Here is a 19,458-nt window from a genome sequence, read left to right as displayed (position 1 = left end):
ATGAGGTTTTTGGTCCTACATAATAGGGCAGTTGTAACTAAACAGCCTCAAAGACTGCCAGTATGGGACTGGAAACTAGCTTATACCTTGTAAAGTACCAGTCATGGACTGGAAACTAGCTTATACCTTGTAAAGTACCAGTCAGGGACAGGAAACTAGCTTATACCTTGTAAAGTACCAGTCAGGGACTGGAAACTAGCTTATACCTTGTAAAGTACCAGTCAGGGACTGGAAACTAGCTTATACCTTGTAAAGTACGAGTCATGGACTGGAAACTAGCTTATACCTTGTAAAGTACCAGTCAGGGACAGGAAACTAGCTTATACCTTGTAAAGTACCAGTCAGGGACTGGAAACTAGCTTATACCTTGTAAAGTACGAGTCATGGACTGGAAACTAGCTTATACCTTGTAAAGTACCAGTCAGGGACTGGAAACTAGCTTATACCTTGTAAAGTACCAGTCAGGGACTGGAAACTAGCTTCTACCTTGTAAAGTACCAGTCAGGGACTGGAAACTAGCTTCTACCTTGTAAAGTACCAGTCAGGGACTGGAAACTAGCTTCTACCTTGTAAAGTACCAGTCAGGGACTGGAAACTAGCTTATACCTTGTAAAGTACCAGTCAGGGACTGGAAACTAGCTTCTACCTTGTAAAGTACCAGTCAGGGACTGGAAACTAGCTTATACCTTGTAAAGTACCAGTCAGGGACTGGAAACTAGCTTATACCTTGTAAAGTACCAGTCAGGGACTGGAAACTAGCTTATACCTTGTAAAGTACCAGTCAGGGACAGGAAACTAGCTTATACCTTGTAAAGTACCAGTCAGGGACTGGAAACTAGCTTATACCTTGTAAAGTACCAGTCAGGGACTGGAAACTAGCTTATACCTTGTAAAGTACCAGTCAGGGACTGGAAACTAGCTTATACCTTGTAAAGTACCAGTCAGGGACAGGAAACTAGCTTATACCTTGTAAAGTACCAGTCAGGGACTGGAAACTAGCTTATACCTTGTAAAGTACCAGTCAGGGACTGGAAACTAGCTTATACCTTGTAAAGTACCAGTCATGGACTGGAAACTAGCTTATACCTTGTAAAGTACCAGTCAGGGACTGGAAACTAGCTTATACCTTGTAAAGTACCAGTCATGGACTGGAAACTAGCTTATACCTTGTAAAGTACCAGTCAGGGACTGCAATCTAGTTTGTGCCTTCCTAAGTACCAGTCAATAACTGGATGCTAACTTGTGTCTCCTTAAGTGCCAATCAGACTGGATACTAGCTTGTACCTTCCAACCTAGCTTGTGCCTTTCTAAGTACCAGTCAAGGACTTGATTCTAGCGTGTGCATCCCAAATTGCCAGTCAGGGGATTGGAAACTCGCTTATGCCCTCTAAAGTACCATTCAGGGACTGAATACTAGCTTGTGCTTTCCCAAGTGCCAGTCAGGGACTGGAAACTAGCTTGTGCCTCCCACAGCGACAGTCATAGGCTGGAAGCTAGACCGGCATATCCAGAGAAAGGGAACCGTGCCAAAAGAACTGTTACAAGAATTTGCATGCTATGTCTCTTTGCCCTGACTGAGCAATAACCCCTGATTGGCACGTTGGGCCTCTGTATTTAGTGATTGACAAGACATTGTCCATTGACCCCCAAGAAGCTGGACTCTTCCGGTCATGCCCTCTTGCTCATGGGCTTAGAGGGGAGGGATATACAGTGGCGATCAAAATTAGAGAACAACACACAATTTCCGAAATGTCAAGGTCATAGTGTAGTCCTATGTGAATATATCCTATTATGAGTAAAATAGCAGTATTAATTGAAAAAGAACACTGATCAAAATTAGAGAACATTTCAGATACCTGCAAGTTATTTGTGTTCATTTGGCAACTGGTGCTAATTTCTTTAATGATCTGACAACCCCTATATAACTGGCAGACTAACTTTCCAGTTTTCACTGACTTTGCCAAAATGGTGTGCCGTTCCAAAGCGACCGAAACCCTCCGGCAGCAGGTTGTCCAGATGAAGGCCAAGGGGGTGACCCTATCAGCAAGAGAATTTGGTCATTCCAAGTCTGTGACTTCTAGAATATTGCATCTTTACAACATCACAAACTCATTCAAGTCCCCCAGGAAGGCTGGTCGCCCTCGAAAGACAAATGCAAGAAAGGACTGGAGAATGTGGAGAATCTCCATGGGTAATCGTTTCAACACTGCAGCTGGAATTGCTCGCCAGTTCAGCACTGAACAGGGTAAGGGTCTGTCTTGTCATACAGTGTCTCGTAGTTTAAGAGCATTCGGACTGAAAGCCCACGCTGCAGGGACCAAACCTCTCATTAGCAGAAAGAATCAGAAGGCTAGACTCACTTTGCTGAGGAGCATGTTGTGTGGACAGAGGAGAAGTTCTCCAGAGTTCATTTTAGTGATGAAAGCAAGTTTAATTTATTTGGGTCTGATGGGAAACATTATGTTCGTCGACAAACTGGGGAAAGACTCAACCAAAAGAGTGTAAAGAAGTCAGTGAACGGTGGAGGAGGACGTGTCATGGTTTGGGGAATGTTTTCTGCAGCAGGAGTTGGACCTCTCATACAGCTACATGGCAGAGTGTATGCAAGTCTGTATCAGAACCTTCTTCAACAACATACGGTTCCTTTCTTGCGTTCATCACTCAATCGGCCAGCAATTTTCATGCAGGACAATGTCCCCTGTCACATAGGAAAATGGGGAAAGCAGTTCCTTGAAACTGAAAACACTGAAACAAAAAAATGGCCGCCCGAGTCCTGATCTAAACCAAATAGAAAACCTCTGGAAAATCCTTGGTGACAAGGTTATGGTCAAAAAACCCACAACAGTCACAGAACTGCTGAAGAGACTGGAAGAAGAGTGGAGCAAAATCCCACCGGAGCAGATGTGCTGAAGTACTCCAAAGCGAGGGCCTGTGCACTTCTACTGATTGCTGACTGTGTAGCCTGCAGAAAATGTATTCAGAAATTTTCTCTGTGCTACAGTCATCGCTGTTCTCCAATTATCATCGTCAGTTTTTTTTTTTTAATAAAGGTTTTAGGTTGATATACTTTGGTTATTTTGAAAAACACTGTTCTTATGGCATGGTGTACCCTTTACAAAAAAAATCCTTCAAATGAGGAACAATGTAGAAAAATTAAAATGTTCATAAATTGTTCTCTAATTTTGATCGCCACTGTACGTTGAATCCTGGTATGGAGCCCCTGATTAGAACTTTGCTCCCTAAGATTGGGCTCAATGACGATACTCTGCTTCTCCAGCCCATCACTCTGCCAACGCGCCATCAAACTGTGATTCATCAGAATAGAAGTCCTGTGGCACCGGGACGTCTGTGCTTGCTTCTAGGTCTTCTGCTTCTCACTTTGTTCTATAATTCTGCATAAAGAATAAAATATGTTTTGTTCCGATCGGTGTTCTGGAAGCCAAGCTGTTCTTTTAAAATCACACAACAATGTGCTGCAATCTCCATACAGGCGCAATTAAAATAAGTTATTAATGACAAATTAAAGGAAAGGTCCCCGGAGAAAAATGCGGAGGCCCAGAGAACAGATCTCGGTGGGGAGAGAAAGATCTCTGCTGTGGCCATCACTTAATCTCTGTACCTACAGGAAACTATTATTTGTGGCTTTATTCCCACCACCTAACCAATAGTACCCCAAAAAGAAAGTCATATAAAACTAATGTCTCCTATATATGCACTGATCAGCCATAAAATTTAAACTGCATGCTGCTTATTGTGTAGCTCTGCCTCCACAAGACCCCTGAGGTGACCTGTAAGCTTTTCTAGCACATCCTACAGATGACAATCAGATGGAGATCTGTCATGTTCCTCAGTCTGGCCAGTGGATGATCTTGCCATGAAGGGGGTATTTGTCTGAAAATGTTAAAGAAATGTGGTACGTGTCAAGTCCACGTGATGCCAGGAACCAAGGTTTCCAGCAGAACACTGGCTAAAGCATCACACTGCCTCCGCTGGCTTGTCTTCTTCCCATAGCGCATCCTGGTGCCATCTCTAGCCCCAGGTGAGTGATACTTATGCACCCAGGCGTCCACATAATGTAACGCGATTTATCAGACCAGGCCGTCTTGTTCTCATAGTGCACCTAGTGCCATCTCTAGCCCCAGGTGAGTGATACTTATGCACCCAGGTGTCCACATAATGTAACGCGATTTATCAGACCAGGCCGTCTTGATCTCATAGTGCACCTAGTGCCATCTCTAGACCCATGTGAGTGATAAATATGCACCCAGGTGTCCACATAATGTAACGCGATTCATCAGACCAGGCCGTCTTGTTCTCATAGTGCACCTAGTGCCATCTCTAGGTGCACTCTAGGTGAATGATACTTATGCACCCAGGTGTCCACATAATGTAACGCGATTCATCAGACCAGGCCGTCTTGTTCTCATAGTGCACCTAGTGCCATCTCTAGCCCCAGGTGAATGATACTTATGCACCCAGGTGTCCACATAATGTAACGCGATTTATCAGACCAGGCCGTCTTAATCTCATAGTGCACCTAGTGCCATCTCTAGACCCATGTGAGTGATAAATATGCACCCAGGTGTCCACATAATGTAACGCGATTCATCAGACCAGGCCGTCTTGATCTCATAGTGCACCTAGTGCCATCTCTAGACCCATGTGAGTGATAAATATGCACCCAGGTGTCCACATAATGTAACGTGATTCATCAGACCAGGCCGTCTTGATCTCATAGTGCACCTGGTGCAATCTTTTCCTCTGGTAAGTGATGCACACGGACCTGGACACAAGCATGTCTTATCAGACCAGGCTGCCTTCTTACTTTAGAACATCGGGTGCCATCTCTTCCCAGCTAAGTAGTGGACAGGGGTCAACATGTGCACTCCCAACCAACCTTTCTGTCATCTCCAGCACAAATGTCAGCAGTTTGGTCTAGCTGTGGATCAGATTTCTACAGCTCAAATCAATAAATTTGATCCCCTAAAATCACTGTTTTAGAAAAATGCATTTCTAAAAATGGCAGCCCACCCCTCTAAGCATTAGATAAAATTGTATTCCATTGATTTAAAGATCAGGTGTCCAGCCTGTATGTTTAGGCCCCATCCGTCCTCAGGAGAAGGGACATGGGGCTTTGTAGCTCTCTACATGCCCGCCATACTATATTATCTCTGTATAACATTCAGCAGATGACTGTAGCTGGAATTCTCTTTTAATTGCATATCCTCCTTGGGAAATTGAGGAGCAATAAAAGTTTCTTGTCTCCTGGTAAAGACTCTGGGCAATACAGGAGAAATGATGGGAGATTTTTATCGGAAACCTTTATGCAAGGAGAATGCCAACTAGGAAGAGCTGACACTTCATCTCGTCTATGCGGCTCTTTGCGCAGCGCTCCACAGACTCGTTTACATTGCAAGAACAGGGTGGATGGATGCGGATGTGACAACATGAATGCGGTTTTGTCAACGTGGGGGGGGGGGGGCGTTTCTTTGCTGTGACCCGTCATGAGTCACCTGCAGTGTTATACAATACATAAGTGATTATTAACACATTCAGCCTTCAACGAAAGGACGGCATACTGTATACACTGGTGCTACTGGGAATACATCGCTCCATGTCTGATCCAATTTCGTTCAACATTCAGAAAACAGACTGAGAAACAGATTAGGGATCTTAAAGGGACAGGTAATGTAAAAAGAAATTTGGGAAACGTTTATCTGCTGCATGCCATACTTCCTGTCTGAAGGAATGGACCTCGAAAAACGTAAAGACCGGCCACACACAAAGGAATTCTTGTTTGGTTGGCAGCTCTCCTGATCCCTCCATGCACATGCACGCCCAGCTCGGGATATGTCCAGATTCAAGTCACTGCCAGAAACCTCTGAGGGTAGTTTATCTCCCCAAGAACAAAATGACCGGACAGTTGTAATCCAAGTGTCTGATACCTATTTCCTTTGACAACTGCTATTGTGAGAGAATTGGGACACATTAAATGATATAGCTAATTAAACTGGTCTCATAGAAAAGACTGAATGGACTGAGCTGGCATCTACCAGCTTCCCGAAAAACTAATATACAGCAATAAAATATTAGATTGTGTAGTCCATGGTGCCCAACCTATAATGATCTACACCCAAAAAGTCAGCTACAAGAAAAAAGCCCTTCTGATCATTTTCATGATTGAGATCAAACTCAAGAACAACCTTCAGTCTCCGACAAATGGTTAAGGAGAACGACCTTGAGGAGCCAATGGTACTTTGAATCGATCTTCCTCTAGATATAATAGAGTAGATAACTCCTCAGACTTCACAGATCTCGTAGATATCAACATTATCGGTGGATTTTGTCAGGAGATAACTGGACGATTAGAGAGATTAACCACTGAGAAGGTGATCATTAGCACATGTGGTGGAAATGAGGATTAATTGACCAGCGGTGCACAGAGGAGGATGGGTGTTGTTGAACAAGGGTCCTTTTACATGGCAAGTACAAGTTGATTGTTGCACATTGGAAGATCTACAATAAGTGGCTACAGCTATTGAAGAAACATGCATACCGAAAGACAAGAGGTAGATTCAAAAGTAATGGATGAATCATTACAAAGGTCAAATATAAGTGGTGGCAATTTAAGGAGTCAGTGACCAGTAGAAGATGCAAAGAAGAAGATGCAACCAGAAGTATATCAACGTAAGAGGATGTTCTCCAATGAGTAGGCCACTAGCGGTGATGAAGAGATGAGGATGAGACCAGATGTCAATAGATTGGTAAAAAAGGGTGGAATCCGGTGAGAAGGTTACGGGAATTTTACAATGATTCAAATAATGGTAGCTAAAGATGCAAATGGTGGCAACTGGGGAGTCAGGGACCAGTGGTAGAAGACCTGATGAGGATAGGACTGGGTCTAGATGGGCTGGAGAAAGATGGTGTGATCCAGTGAAAGACCACCAGAAATGTTGGAATGACTTGAGTAGCAGTAGTTAAAGAAGCAGTGATACACGTGGCAGCGGGGAAGCAGGCACCAGCAGTAGAACTGATCACAATGGGACTAGAAGTAGAAGGACCGGATAAAGATGTTGTAACTCAATGAAAAGACAAATGAAAATGTAGGACCAATAGAAGAGGTGGTTATTGACGAGCAAGTGAACGTCAATATACAGAAGTTGACACCTGACCAGTAACAGAAGCATACAGGGAGGGAGAACCTGGGATGGAGGTGGAAGAAGGAATGGACAGCACTCAAAGAGACATCTCTAAGGGAAAAGCACAAGCAGTCTGTGAGCCAAAGGTCCCTCCGAGACGCAATTCCTGATAGTCTACAGACTGGTATTCAGTATACATCATACACCAGCTGTGTATCTATTATAAGAACTGGGCTGGAGTCAAGGTCATGGGGTTTGACCCATGGACACGTCTGTCACCATTGTCACTGTCATTTTAATCCTGGGATTGCACATAATGTATACATAGGAGCCTCCATCTTCACCACCTGGTGCTCCCTATAAATAGGAACCTGAACACCAACATCGACTAGACATTATATTTAGTGGTGTCTGCAACAGGGGCGGGGTTGTGACAACCTCTCACACATGACATACAGGCAGGTTGTCAGCAGTAATAGCTGAATAGATGTTACTATAGGTGTGTGGCTCTCATGTCTGATCACCTCATTATATCAGTGATGTCATCAGCAGGGGCAGGGCCGAGACTACACAGTTTGTAGATATAATCTCCGAGAATGAGAACCGTCAGAAGTTTCCATGACCCCTATCTGTTTGAGGGGACAGTGACCGATTATAAACGTCCGCTTCATCACCAAGGGGCTGCCCATGTTTGTGATCAGGGGCTCCAGTTGTCAGACCCCCGCTATGCATACATTAAGCTTCAGCACCCGGAAGGATCAGCCATGTGTCGCGTTGCACTGGATTTGTTCTGGCAGTGCACTCTATTGTTCTGTGTTATCGGGCCTTCATGTACACCGACAGATCTAATTAGGATAAGTAGAGGTCGGTGTGATACCCCAGAGCCTAGGCCGAGATACAGCGGACGACGCAGACCTGTTTAATCAGTAACTTCATTGGAGACGATGAGAGCAGAGCGCGATGCATGGAGGGGAGTCTCCCAGAGGGCCGCCAATTCAGAATGTGTGTGATACTCTCTGCTGAGCTGTGTATCTGGTCCTGTAATACTTGTGCACCCAAGCAGTAGTTATACCCCCTGAGTGCCCACACACAGTAGATATGCCCCCTTAGTGCCCCGGTAGTTATGCACCTTAGTACTGTCTCCCAATCGACCCCCTTTCAACAGTGTAGCCCCCTTAGTTTGTGCCCATCTTACAATAGTGAAGCTTGCACTGTTAATAAAAATAAACACTCACCTGGCCCCATTCCCCCTGTGAATGAAGCATATCATATGCTCTTATACTCCAGTCACATCTAAGTTACCACTGGGAATCTGTCAGCGCTGGCAGACCCCTCCCTAACGGCCTAAAGGAATGGTGGAAGATAACAAAAGTATCCCCATACCTCCCACCCGTCCCGAATTTCGGCAGGCCCATGACGGCTAAAGTATGCTCCGTTTTCTACTGTCCCTGCATTTTGAAGACACAGAGACAGTCGAATGCAATGGTGCAGCAGGGAGGTATCAGCTTCTTGCCCCACCATTCACCGGCTGCACCTCTCCCCAGAAGCAGGAGCGATGCTGTGACATCATGGCACCAGCCAGTGGATGGTCATCATTCCCCAGCCTGTGTACTCAGCCCAGCAGGCGAGAGGATGTCACCTCATTGCTCCTGCTACTGGGGGAGTCCAGCTGACGCCTCCCCGTTGCACCATTGCATTCAACTACCTCATCAGACAGTTGAGAATGGGGCACGCCTCAGCAGTCCTGGGACCACGGGACAGCTGCAGAAATCCGGGACGGGTGGGAGACTGTGATTGGCCACAGAGGTCACATGTCTGTGTCATGAGGAACCAGGAAGTACTCGGAGCAGGAGCGGCGGGGGTACGGTAAGGGTGAGTATTACTTGTTTTATCATCTTCCACCGTTCTGAGGGAATATTAAGTGGCCAGGTGACACGTTTACATTTTGTGTGTTGCTTTGGATGTGACTGGAGTATAAAAACCTGTTACTTCTTTTCATGTGAAGAAGTTCCGTGTAACCGGTGTCTCCTAGGCATACGTAGCTGAGTCGCCCGCTGGCCCCATCACTGCTCCTGCCCCGCCATGTGCCTCTCCTGGCAGCAGATTATCACACATCCATTCCCAGCCTCAGCCGCAGACTATTCCATCCTCTCCTTTCATCCTAATTGCTTATAAACAAATTTCCGGTGCTGACAGACATGACGGGAGGCGGGAGCATAACGAATGTGAACCCGAAAAATAGCAATCTATCTCCACATCTAAAGATAAGTCCTTGGCTGAGTGACAACCGTTATCACCACCATTAGAGCAAAGGCGAGGGTAGTCACTAAGCTGATTATAGGGGGACTCTTGTAAACCAGCCCTGGATGACGTCTAAGAGTGCGGCCCGGGTGCTGCATTATCAGACTCCCAACGCACACTGAGGGTGTGCCACTCCGGTACAGAAAGGAGGGTGGGTCCAAAAAGGGGTGTGGTCTGTGAAAAGTGCATGTCACAGGGACAGTAGGCGGGGCCTACAATACCACAGTGCAGCACAAAATACCGCCCCAGCAGAACCAGATACCACAGTGCAGCACAAAATACCGCCCCAGCAGAGCCAAATATTACAGTGCAGCACAATATACTGCCCCAGCAGAGCCAAATATTACAGTGCAGCATAATATACCGCCCCAGCAGAACCAGATACCACAGTGCAGCACAATATACTGCCCCAGCAGAACCAGATACCACAGTGCAGCACAATATACCGCCCCAGCAGAACCAGATACCACAGTGCAGAACAATATACTGCCCCAGTAGAACCAGATACCACAGTGCAGAACAATATACTGCCCCAGCAGAACCAGATACCACAGTGCAGCACAATATACCGCCCCAGCAGAACCAGATACCACAGTGCAGCACAATATACTGCCCCAGCAGAACCAGATACCACAGTGCAGCACAATATACTGCCCCAGCAGAACCAGATACCACAGTGCAGCACAATATACTGCCCCAGCAGAACCAGATACCACAGTGCAGCACAATATACTGCCCCAGCAGAGACAAATATTACAGTGCAGCATAATATACCGCCCCAGCAGAACCAGATACCGCAGTACAGCACAATATACTGCCCCAGCAGAACCAGATACCACAGTGCAGTACAATATACTGCCCCAGCAGAACCAGATACCACAGTGCAGCACAATATACTGCCCCAGCAGAACCAGATGCCACAGTGCAGCACAATATACCGCCCAAGCAGAACCAGATACCACAGTGCAGCACAATATACTGCCCCAGCAGAACCAGATACCACAGTGCAGCACAATATACCGCCCAAGCAGAACCAGATACCACAGTGCCATCTCCGGAGTATTCAACTGTATCACTGTCCTGACGATGGCGATATAGTTGAGTTCAGGAGTGCACCTGCAGCCTCTTGTCAGGTGCACAAGTACCTGATGCTGCTACATTAATTAATGCTGAGAGCATCAAATCGTTATGTACCCAGGGCAGGTGTGAGGAGGGCAAATATCCCTGTTGGATCTATGGCCAGTTAATGTGACTGATACTGTGTATAGTGGGTACTCCATACCTCACACTAACGCGCTCCTGCAACTACCACACCCTACACAGAGATACCCTCCTGCAACTACAGTACCCTGCAGAGAGACAGCCCCCAGTAACTATAGTACCCTACAGAGAGACAGCCCCCTACAACTACATTACCGTACACAGAGACAGCCCCTGCAACTACAGTACCCTACACAGAGACAGCCCCTGCAACTACAGTACCCTACACAGAGACAGCCCCTGCAACTACAGTACCCTACACAGAGACAGCCCCTGCAACTACAGTACCCTACACAGAGACAGATCCCTGCAACTACAGTACCCTACACAGAGACAGCTCCCTGCAACTACAGTACCCTACACAGAGATACCCTCCTACAACTACAGTACCCTACAGAGACATCCCCTGCAACTACAGTACCCTACCACAGAGACATCCCCTGCAACTACAGTACCCTACACAGAGACAGCCCCAGCAACTACAGTACCCTACACAGAGACAGCCCCCTGCAACTATAGTACCCTACACAGAGACAGCACCCTGCAACTACAGTACCCTACACAGAGACAGCCCCCTGCAACTACAGTACCCTACCACAGAGACATCCCCTGCAACTACAGTACCCTACACAGAGACAGCCCCCTGCAACTATAGTACCCACACAGAGATACCCTCCTGCAACTACAGTACCCTACACAGAGACAGCCCCCTGCAGCTACAGTACCCTACACAGAGACAACCCCTGCAACTACAGTACCCTACACAGAGATACCCTACTGCAACTACAGTACCCTACACAGAGACAGATCCCTGCAACTACAGTAACCTACAGTCAGCCCCCTGCAACTACAGTACCCTACACAGAGACAGCTCCCTGCAACTACAGTACCCCGCAGAGACAGCCCCTGCAACTACAGTACCCTACAGAGACAGCCCCTGCAACTACAGTACCCTACACAGAGACAGCCCCCTGCAACTACCACACTCTACACAAAGTCATTCCCCTGCAACTACAGTATCCTACACAGAGATAACCTCCTGCAATTACAATACCCTACACAGAGATACCCTCCTACAACTACAGTACCCTACACAGAGACAGCCCCCTGCAACTACAGTACCCTACCACAGAGAAATCCCTGGCAACTACAGTACCCTACACAGAGACAGCCCCCTGCAACTACAGTACCCTGCACAGAGACAGCCCCCTGCAACTACAGTACCCTACACAGAGACAGCCCCCTGCAACTACAGTACCCTGCAGAGAGACAGCCCCCTGCAACTACAGTACCCTGCACAGAGACAGCCCCCTGCAACTACAGTACCCTGCACAGAGACAACCCCTGCAACTACAGTACCCTGCACAGAGACAACCCCTGCAACTACAGTACCCTACACAGAGACAGCCCCCTGCAACTACAGTACCCTACACAGAGACAGCCCCCTGCAACTACAGTACCCTACACAGAGACAACCCCTGCAACTACAGTACCCTACACAGAGACAGCCCCTGCAACTACAGTACCCTACCACAGAGACAGCCCCTGCAACTACAGTACCCTACACAGAGACAGCCCTCTGCAACTACAGTACCCTACACAGAGATACCCTACTGCAACTACAGTACCCTACACAGAGATACCCTCCTACAACTACAGTACCCTACACAGAGACATCCCCTGCAACTACAGTACCCTACCACAGAGACAGCCCCCTGCAGCTACAGTACCCTACACAGAGACATCCCCCTGCAACTACAGTACCCTACACACAGTCAGCCCCCTGCAACTACAGTACCCTACACAGAGACAGCCCCTGCAACTACCACACCCTACACAGAGACAGCCCCTGCAACTACCACACTCTACACAGAGATACCCTCCTGCAACTACAGTACCCTGCCTAAATACAGCCCCCTGAAACTACAGTACACTACACAGAAACAACCTCCTGCAACTACAGTACTCTACACAGAGACAACCCCGGCAACTACAGTACCCCACAGAGAGACAGCTCCTGCAACTACAGTACCCTACACAGAGACACCCTCCTGCCCTACACAGAGACACCCTCCTGCAACTACAGTACCCTACACAGAGACAGCCCCTGCAACTACAGTACCCTACACAGAGACAGCCCCCTGCAACTACAGTACCATACACAGGGACAGTCCCTGCAGCTACAGTACCCTACACAGAGACATCCCCCTGCAACTACAGTACCCTACACACAGTCAGCCCCCTGCAACTACAGTACCCTGCAGAGAGACAGCTCCCTGCAACTACAGTACCCTGCAGAGACAGCCCCTGCAACTACAGTACCCTGCACAGAGAAAGCACTCTGCAACTACCACACCCTACACAGAGACACCCTGCTGCAACTACAGTACCCTACACAGAGATACCCTCCTGCAACTACAGTACCCTACACAGAGATGCCCTCCTGCAACTAAAGTACCCTGCAGAAAGACAGCCCCCTGCAACTTCAGTACCCTAACCAGAGACAGCCCCCTGCAACTACAGTACCCTACACAGAGACACCCTCTCGCAACTACAGTACCCTGCAGAGAGACAGCCCCCTGCAACTACAGTACCCTGCAGAGAGACAGCCTCCTGCAACTACAGTACCCTACACAGAGACGGCCCCCTGCAACTACAGTACCCTACACAGAGACAGCCCATGCAACTACAGTACCCTGCAGAGACAGCCTCCTGCAACTGCAGTACCCTGCACAGAGACAGCCCCCTGCAACTATAGTACCCTACACAGAGACAGCCCCCTGCAACTGCAGTACCCTACACAGAGACAGCCCCTGCAACTGCAGTACCCTACACAGAGACAGCCCCCTGCAACTATAGTACCCTACACAGAGACAGCCCCCTGCAACTGCAGTACCCTACACAGAGACCGCTCCCTGCAGCTACTGTACCCTACACAGAGACAGCTCCCTGCAAAAACTACAGTACCCTACACGGAGATACCCTCCTGCAACTAAAGTAGCCTGCAGAAAGACAGCCCCCTGCAACTACAGTTTACTACACAGAGACAGCCCCCTGCAACTACAGTACCCTTCAGCTACATTACCCTGCACAGAGACAGCCCCGCTGCAACTATAGTAGCCTACACAGAGACAGCCCCCTGCAACTACAATACCCTACACAGAGACAGCCCCCGCAACTACAATACCCTACACAGAGACAGCCCCCGCAACTACAGTACCATACACAGGGACAGTCCCTGCAGCTACAGTACCCTGCAGAGACAGCCCCTGCAACTACAGTACCCTGCAGAGTGACAGCCCCCATGCAACTACAGTACCCTGCAGAGACAGCGCCCTGCAACTACAGTACCCTTCACAGGGACAGTCCCTTCAGCTACAGTACCCTACACAGAGACAGACCATGCGACTACAGTACCCTGCAGAGAGACAGCTCCTGCAACTACTGTACCCTGCAGAGACAGCCCCTGCAACTAAAATACCCTACACAGAGATACCCTCCTACAACTACAGTACCCTACACAGAGACAGCCCTCTGCAACTACCACACCCTACATAGAGACAGCCCTCTGCAACTACCACACCCTATATAGAGACAGCTCTCTGCAACTAAAATACCCTACACAGAGATACCCTCCTGCAACTACATTACCCTACATAGAGACAGTCCCTGCAACTACAGTACCTAGCACAGAGACAGCCCCCTGCAACTACAGTACCCTACACAGAGACAGCCTCCTGCAACTACATTACCCTACACAGAGACAGCCCCCTGCAACTACAGTACCCTACACAGAGACAGCCCCCTGCAACTACAGTACCCTACACAGAGACAACCCCTGCAACTACAGTACCATACACAGAGGTACGCTCCAGCAACTACAGTACCCTACAGAGACAGCTCCTGCAACTAAAGTACCCTGCAGAGACAGCCCCTGCAACTACAGTACCATACACAGAGACACCCTCCTGCAACGACAGCGCCCTGCAACTACAGTACCCTTCACAGGGACAGTCCCTTCAGCTACAGTACCCTACACAGAGACAGCCCCTGCAACTACAGTACCCTACACAGAGACAGCCCCCTGCAACTACTGTACCCTGCAGAGACAGCCCCTGCAACTACAGTACCCTACACAGAGACAGCCCCCTGCAACTAGAGTACCCTACACTGACACCATGTCACACGTACAGAGATATAAGGGGTTGTAGAAAGATTCTTAGCAGTCTTTGATAGAACATCTCTGGTCATGTTGAAGCTCTAAGGTGACATGTTTCAATGCTGCCCCCTGCTGGTTACCTAGTGCATTGTGGGATATACAGTGTAATATTAGTTTGAAACCTGAGGAGGTCATAAATATAACTATGTAATTTCAAACACTATGTAGCATGTATATAATATATAATACTGTAATACCCAGTACTCCCTGGTTGGATGGTGTAACAGTCAGCACCATGTAAGCCTACTTTTCCGTTACTGATAATACAACCGTCTGCATCCGTTATGAATGGATCCAGTTGTATTATCTTAAACATAGCCAAGACGGATCCGTCATGAACTCCATTGAAAGTCAATGGGGGACGGATCCATTTTCTATTGTGTCAGAGAAAAGTGATCCATCCCCATTGACTTGCATTGTGGGTCATGGCGGATCCGACTTTCTCCGCATCCCAGGACGGAAAGCAAACCGCAGCACGCTGCTCTCCGGTATGAGAACGGAATGCATTTTGGAGCGCTCCGTTCTGTTCAGTTACGTTTTGTCCCGATTCACAATGAATAGGGACAAAACTGAAGCATTTTTTTCTGGTATTGAGCCCCAATGACGGATCTCAATACCGGAAAATATTAATGCTAGTGTGAAAGTGGCCTTATAAGTATATAATGTATAATACTGTTATTCCCAGTATTCTTTGTTGTGATGGTATAATACTCAGCACCATGTAATATGTGTATAATACTGTAATACCCAGTACTCCCTGGTCTGATATTACATGGTGCTGAATATCATACTATGTATATAATATATCATACTGTAATACCAAGTACTCCCTGGTCTGATGGTATGATATTCAGCACTATGTAATATGTATATAATATATAATACTGTAATACCCAGTACTCCCTGGTCTGATGGTATGATATTCAGCACTATGTATTATGTATATAATATATAATACTGTAATACCCAGTACTCCCTGGTCTGATGGTATGATATTCAGCACTATGTATTATGTATATAATATATAATACTGTAATACCCAGTACTCCCTGGTCTGATAGTATGATATTCAGCACCATGTAATATGTGTATAATACTGTATTACCCAGTACTCCCTGGTCTGATAGTATAATATTCAGCACTATGTAATATGTATATAATATATAATACTGTAATACCCAGTACTCCCTGGTCTGATAGTATGATATTCAGCACCATGTAATATGTGTATAATACTGTATTACCCAGTACTCCCTGGTCTGATAGTATAATATTCAGCACTATGTAATATGTATATAATATATAATACTTTAATACCCAGTTCTCCCTGGTCTGGTGTAATACTCAGCAGTATGTAATATGTATATAATACTGTAATACCCAGTACTCCCTGGTCTGAGATATTAATACTCAGCACTATGTAATATGTATATATATTACTATAATACCCAGTACTCCCTGGTCTGAGGAATTAATATTAAGCACTATATAATAAGTATATACTATACAATACTCTAATACCCAATACTCCCTGGTCTGATTGTGTAATACTCAGCACTATTTAATATGTGTAAAATACTGTAATACCCAGTACTCCCTGGTTTGATAGTATAATACTCAGCAGTAGGTAATAAGTATATAATATATAATACTGTAATACCCAGTACTCCCTGGTCTGAGGAATTAATACTAAGTACTTTATAATAAGCATATACTATATAATTTTGTAATACCCAGTACTCCCTGGTCTGATGGTGTAATACTCAGCAGTATGTAATATGTATATAATACTGTAATAGCCAGTACTCCCTGGTCTGATAGTATAATACTCAGCAGTATGTAATATGTATATAGTACTGTAATACCCAATACTCCCTGGTCTGATATATTAATACTTAGCACTATGTAATATGTATATATAATACTGTAATACCCAGTACTCACTGGTCTGAGAAATTAATACTAAACACTATATAATAAGTATATACTATATAATACCCAGTACTCCCTGGTCTGATAGTGTAATACTCATCACTATGTAATATATGTATATAATACTCTAATACCCAGTTCTCCCTGGTCTGATGGTATAATAGTCAGCACTATGTACCGTAATATGTATATATAATACTGTAATACTCCATGCTGTTATGGATGCATTAACCCCTTGCACACCTCGTGCTGGTGTAACATTGGCAATATAAATTCTCCGGGGAGATTAACACATTTTTTGTAAGATGCAACAACTCACAGAGAGGAAAGTATTGATTTCCTTCTGTAGCAGATGACTATATTAGCATATCCCAGATTGGGGATTATAATGCTCATCCTCCACAGACAACACCTCCCAACCCTGCAGACAGCATCTCCTCCTGGGGTGCGTCCCAATGCCACCCCAATACCTGGAGCAGTATGAAGGCTTCCTCCCGTCTACATGGCCGCCCATTACCCAGCGCTGAAAGCCTGAGAAGCCCCTGCAGCTCCAGACCTCTGCCCCGTCTGCGCTGCACTCTGGTGTCTGACAGCAGCAGATGTCTCAAGCCTGCAACAGCTGAAATGGCACCAGCCATCTCCATGCCCCCGGCATTGCCTCTTGTGTTCCTGCAGATCGGCCTGTCCATTAACTATTTACCCCCCTCCTTATGGGGTGTCGTGAAAGTTACCGCAGGCCGGGAAACATGACTGACTGTGGACTCTGGAAAAGCTGGGAGTGAAGCGGCATAATTACTGCCCCCCAGTCTTGAAGACTCCCAGGCCTCCTCATAGTCATTGCACCGCTAGGACTGGATGATCTAATGTTCCCCTACATTCCCAGTCTCAGGGAGATCTGCTCGGCAGATGGTGCTCAGAAGACGCTTCTCCTGACTGCAGATCGGGGGAGTGCTCATTGTACATTCTGCCTGCTTCCCGGGAATATGTGGGGAATGATGCGGAGACATGTCCCTTATCCACGACACTTCATCACAGCAGCATCTAATTCCCCAGCGACAATGCTAGACGTTCACCTCAAGCAGCTGCCTATTGACACCTGTAGCCATTTTTTTCCCAGCATCCTCCGAGATCTCTCCATATAGGATGTGCATGACTATGTATGTCGGTTGCACTGAGGCCTGTTAACTCTTTCGCAGCCTGAGCTACAACAAGCCAAGATGGAGCGGCCGCCTGCTCGGGAAGGAGCCACCGTGATGGTGCCAAAGAGCCGTACTCTAGATGACCCCAACTATGAAACCCCTCTACCCACCCAACCAAACCATCGTCTCCTCAGAGGCATGGATCCTACCTTTTCGTACAAACCCCATGACAGTTCTGTCTCAATGACCATGACAACTATTCCAAACATCCCGAATATCAGCGCGTAGTCACTGAGCCTCTTCCGCTTCTCAAAAAGCGCCCTCCTATGTCCCAATTTGTATCCGATATTTTGATGCTTCCTCTTGTTGGGTTTGGGGTAGTTGGTGGCGGTGGTGCTATTGCCTGAGTGGTTCTGCGTGGCATTGGGATGGTGGTGGTGCAAATTCTGGTTGGAGTGGTGCTCATCCTTGGAAGAGATGACAATCTCAGGAGCGTTGCTGGAGTTGAAGATCTGAAGAGGTTGGCTCTCGGGCTCAGAGTCTATCAGGTTCCTTCTGGAGGCACTTAGTCGGCTGAGGGGCTTCATCACCCCTCCGGTGTATTTACAAGAGCTCATGGCTATTTCGGTGAATGGGTTGCTGTCCCTTCTGTGGACGAGAGGACTGGCTTGTCTGTGCTTGCATCCTCCGCCAGCCCCACTTGTAGACGCTGAAGTTGGAGAGTGTCCAACCAAGTGGTCACTTAAATTGAGCTGGCTGCCCTGCCTGGAGGAAGAAGGGTGGTGGAGGACGGTGGAGTTGTTGGAAGGAGGTGCCCTGAAAGCTGACGGAGAAGATGAGTGCAACAGGCTGTGATGGTGGCTCTGCAGCTGGTTCACAGAGTCGCCCGATAACGGGCAGTAGCATTTGGGTTCTTCTTCCATGTCGCCAACCCCTGAATCATGAAGGTGCCCAGAGGTGTCCATGACGGTGGTGGTGGTGGTGTGGATGTGATGATGAGATGCCTTCAGCCCCCCAATCCTGACACTCTGTGTGCAATATCCTACATGGGGTAGGAAGACAGATTAATGACAAAAGCAAAATGTACCATGCCCACCCCTCCCCCCTAACCCTGCCCAGGTGCCCAGTGCCATGCAATCCTCAGGTGCCACTTCGCCAGCTCTTACATGTCATTGTATGAGAAGGTGCTGAGGACTCGGAGCTGAGATCCTGCTTGTCTTCTCTCTCTATAGCCAGCTCTGTCTCCCTTACCAAGCCAAGCCCATCTCATAGCAGGCGGCTCCTATTGGCCTGTCTGGCAGCTGTGACAATCTGAGCCAGCCCTACAGCGTCTCTTTAACCTCTCCACGGCTACAGAGGTGCCCAGGTGAAGCATCAGGGTATTGTGCTAGCATCCAGACCATTCCCCGTGCCTCAATAATCCTCCTCGCCACACTACTGAATGTGAACAAGCGCACACTAATCATCA

The 19,458-nt window shown here is 47.2% G+C and overlaps 1 protein-coding gene across 2 annotated transcripts in view; it reads right to left on the bottom strand.

Moving 5' to 3' along the window:
* KCNN3 (potassium calcium-activated channel subfamily N member 3) overlaps positions 1–19,216 on the bottom strand; it is an 84,026-nt gene extending 64,810 nt beyond the window's left edge. The window contains exons 1-2 of one of the 2 annotated variants that reach the window (XM_044271967.1): positions 19,157–19,216; positions 18,200–19,032 (exon numbers count right to left, since the gene is read on the bottom strand). In XM_044271967.1, coding sequence (XP_044127902.1) covers positions 18,200–18,955 — 756 coding nt within the window. In that variant the 5' untranslated portion in view covers positions 18,956–19,032; positions 19,157–19,216. Of the gene's footprint in view, positions 1–17,321; positions 17,409–18,199; positions 19,033–19,156 lie in introns of those variants that run through there. The other variant, XM_044271968.1, reaches the window with a different exon arrangement.
* Between the last annotated feature and the right edge of the window lie 242 nt (positions 19,217–19,458).

Source organism: Bufo gargarizans, chromosome 11, assembly GCF_014858855.1.
Source record: "Bufo gargarizans isolate SCDJY-AF-19 chromosome 11, ASM1485885v1, whole genome shotgun sequence".
Lineage (NCBI taxonomy): Eukaryota > Metazoa > Chordata > Amphibia > Anura > Bufonidae > Bufo > Bufo gargarizans.
Note: the sequence above shows the minus strand (reverse complement) of the source record. Positions and strands in the feature narration are given on the sequence as shown.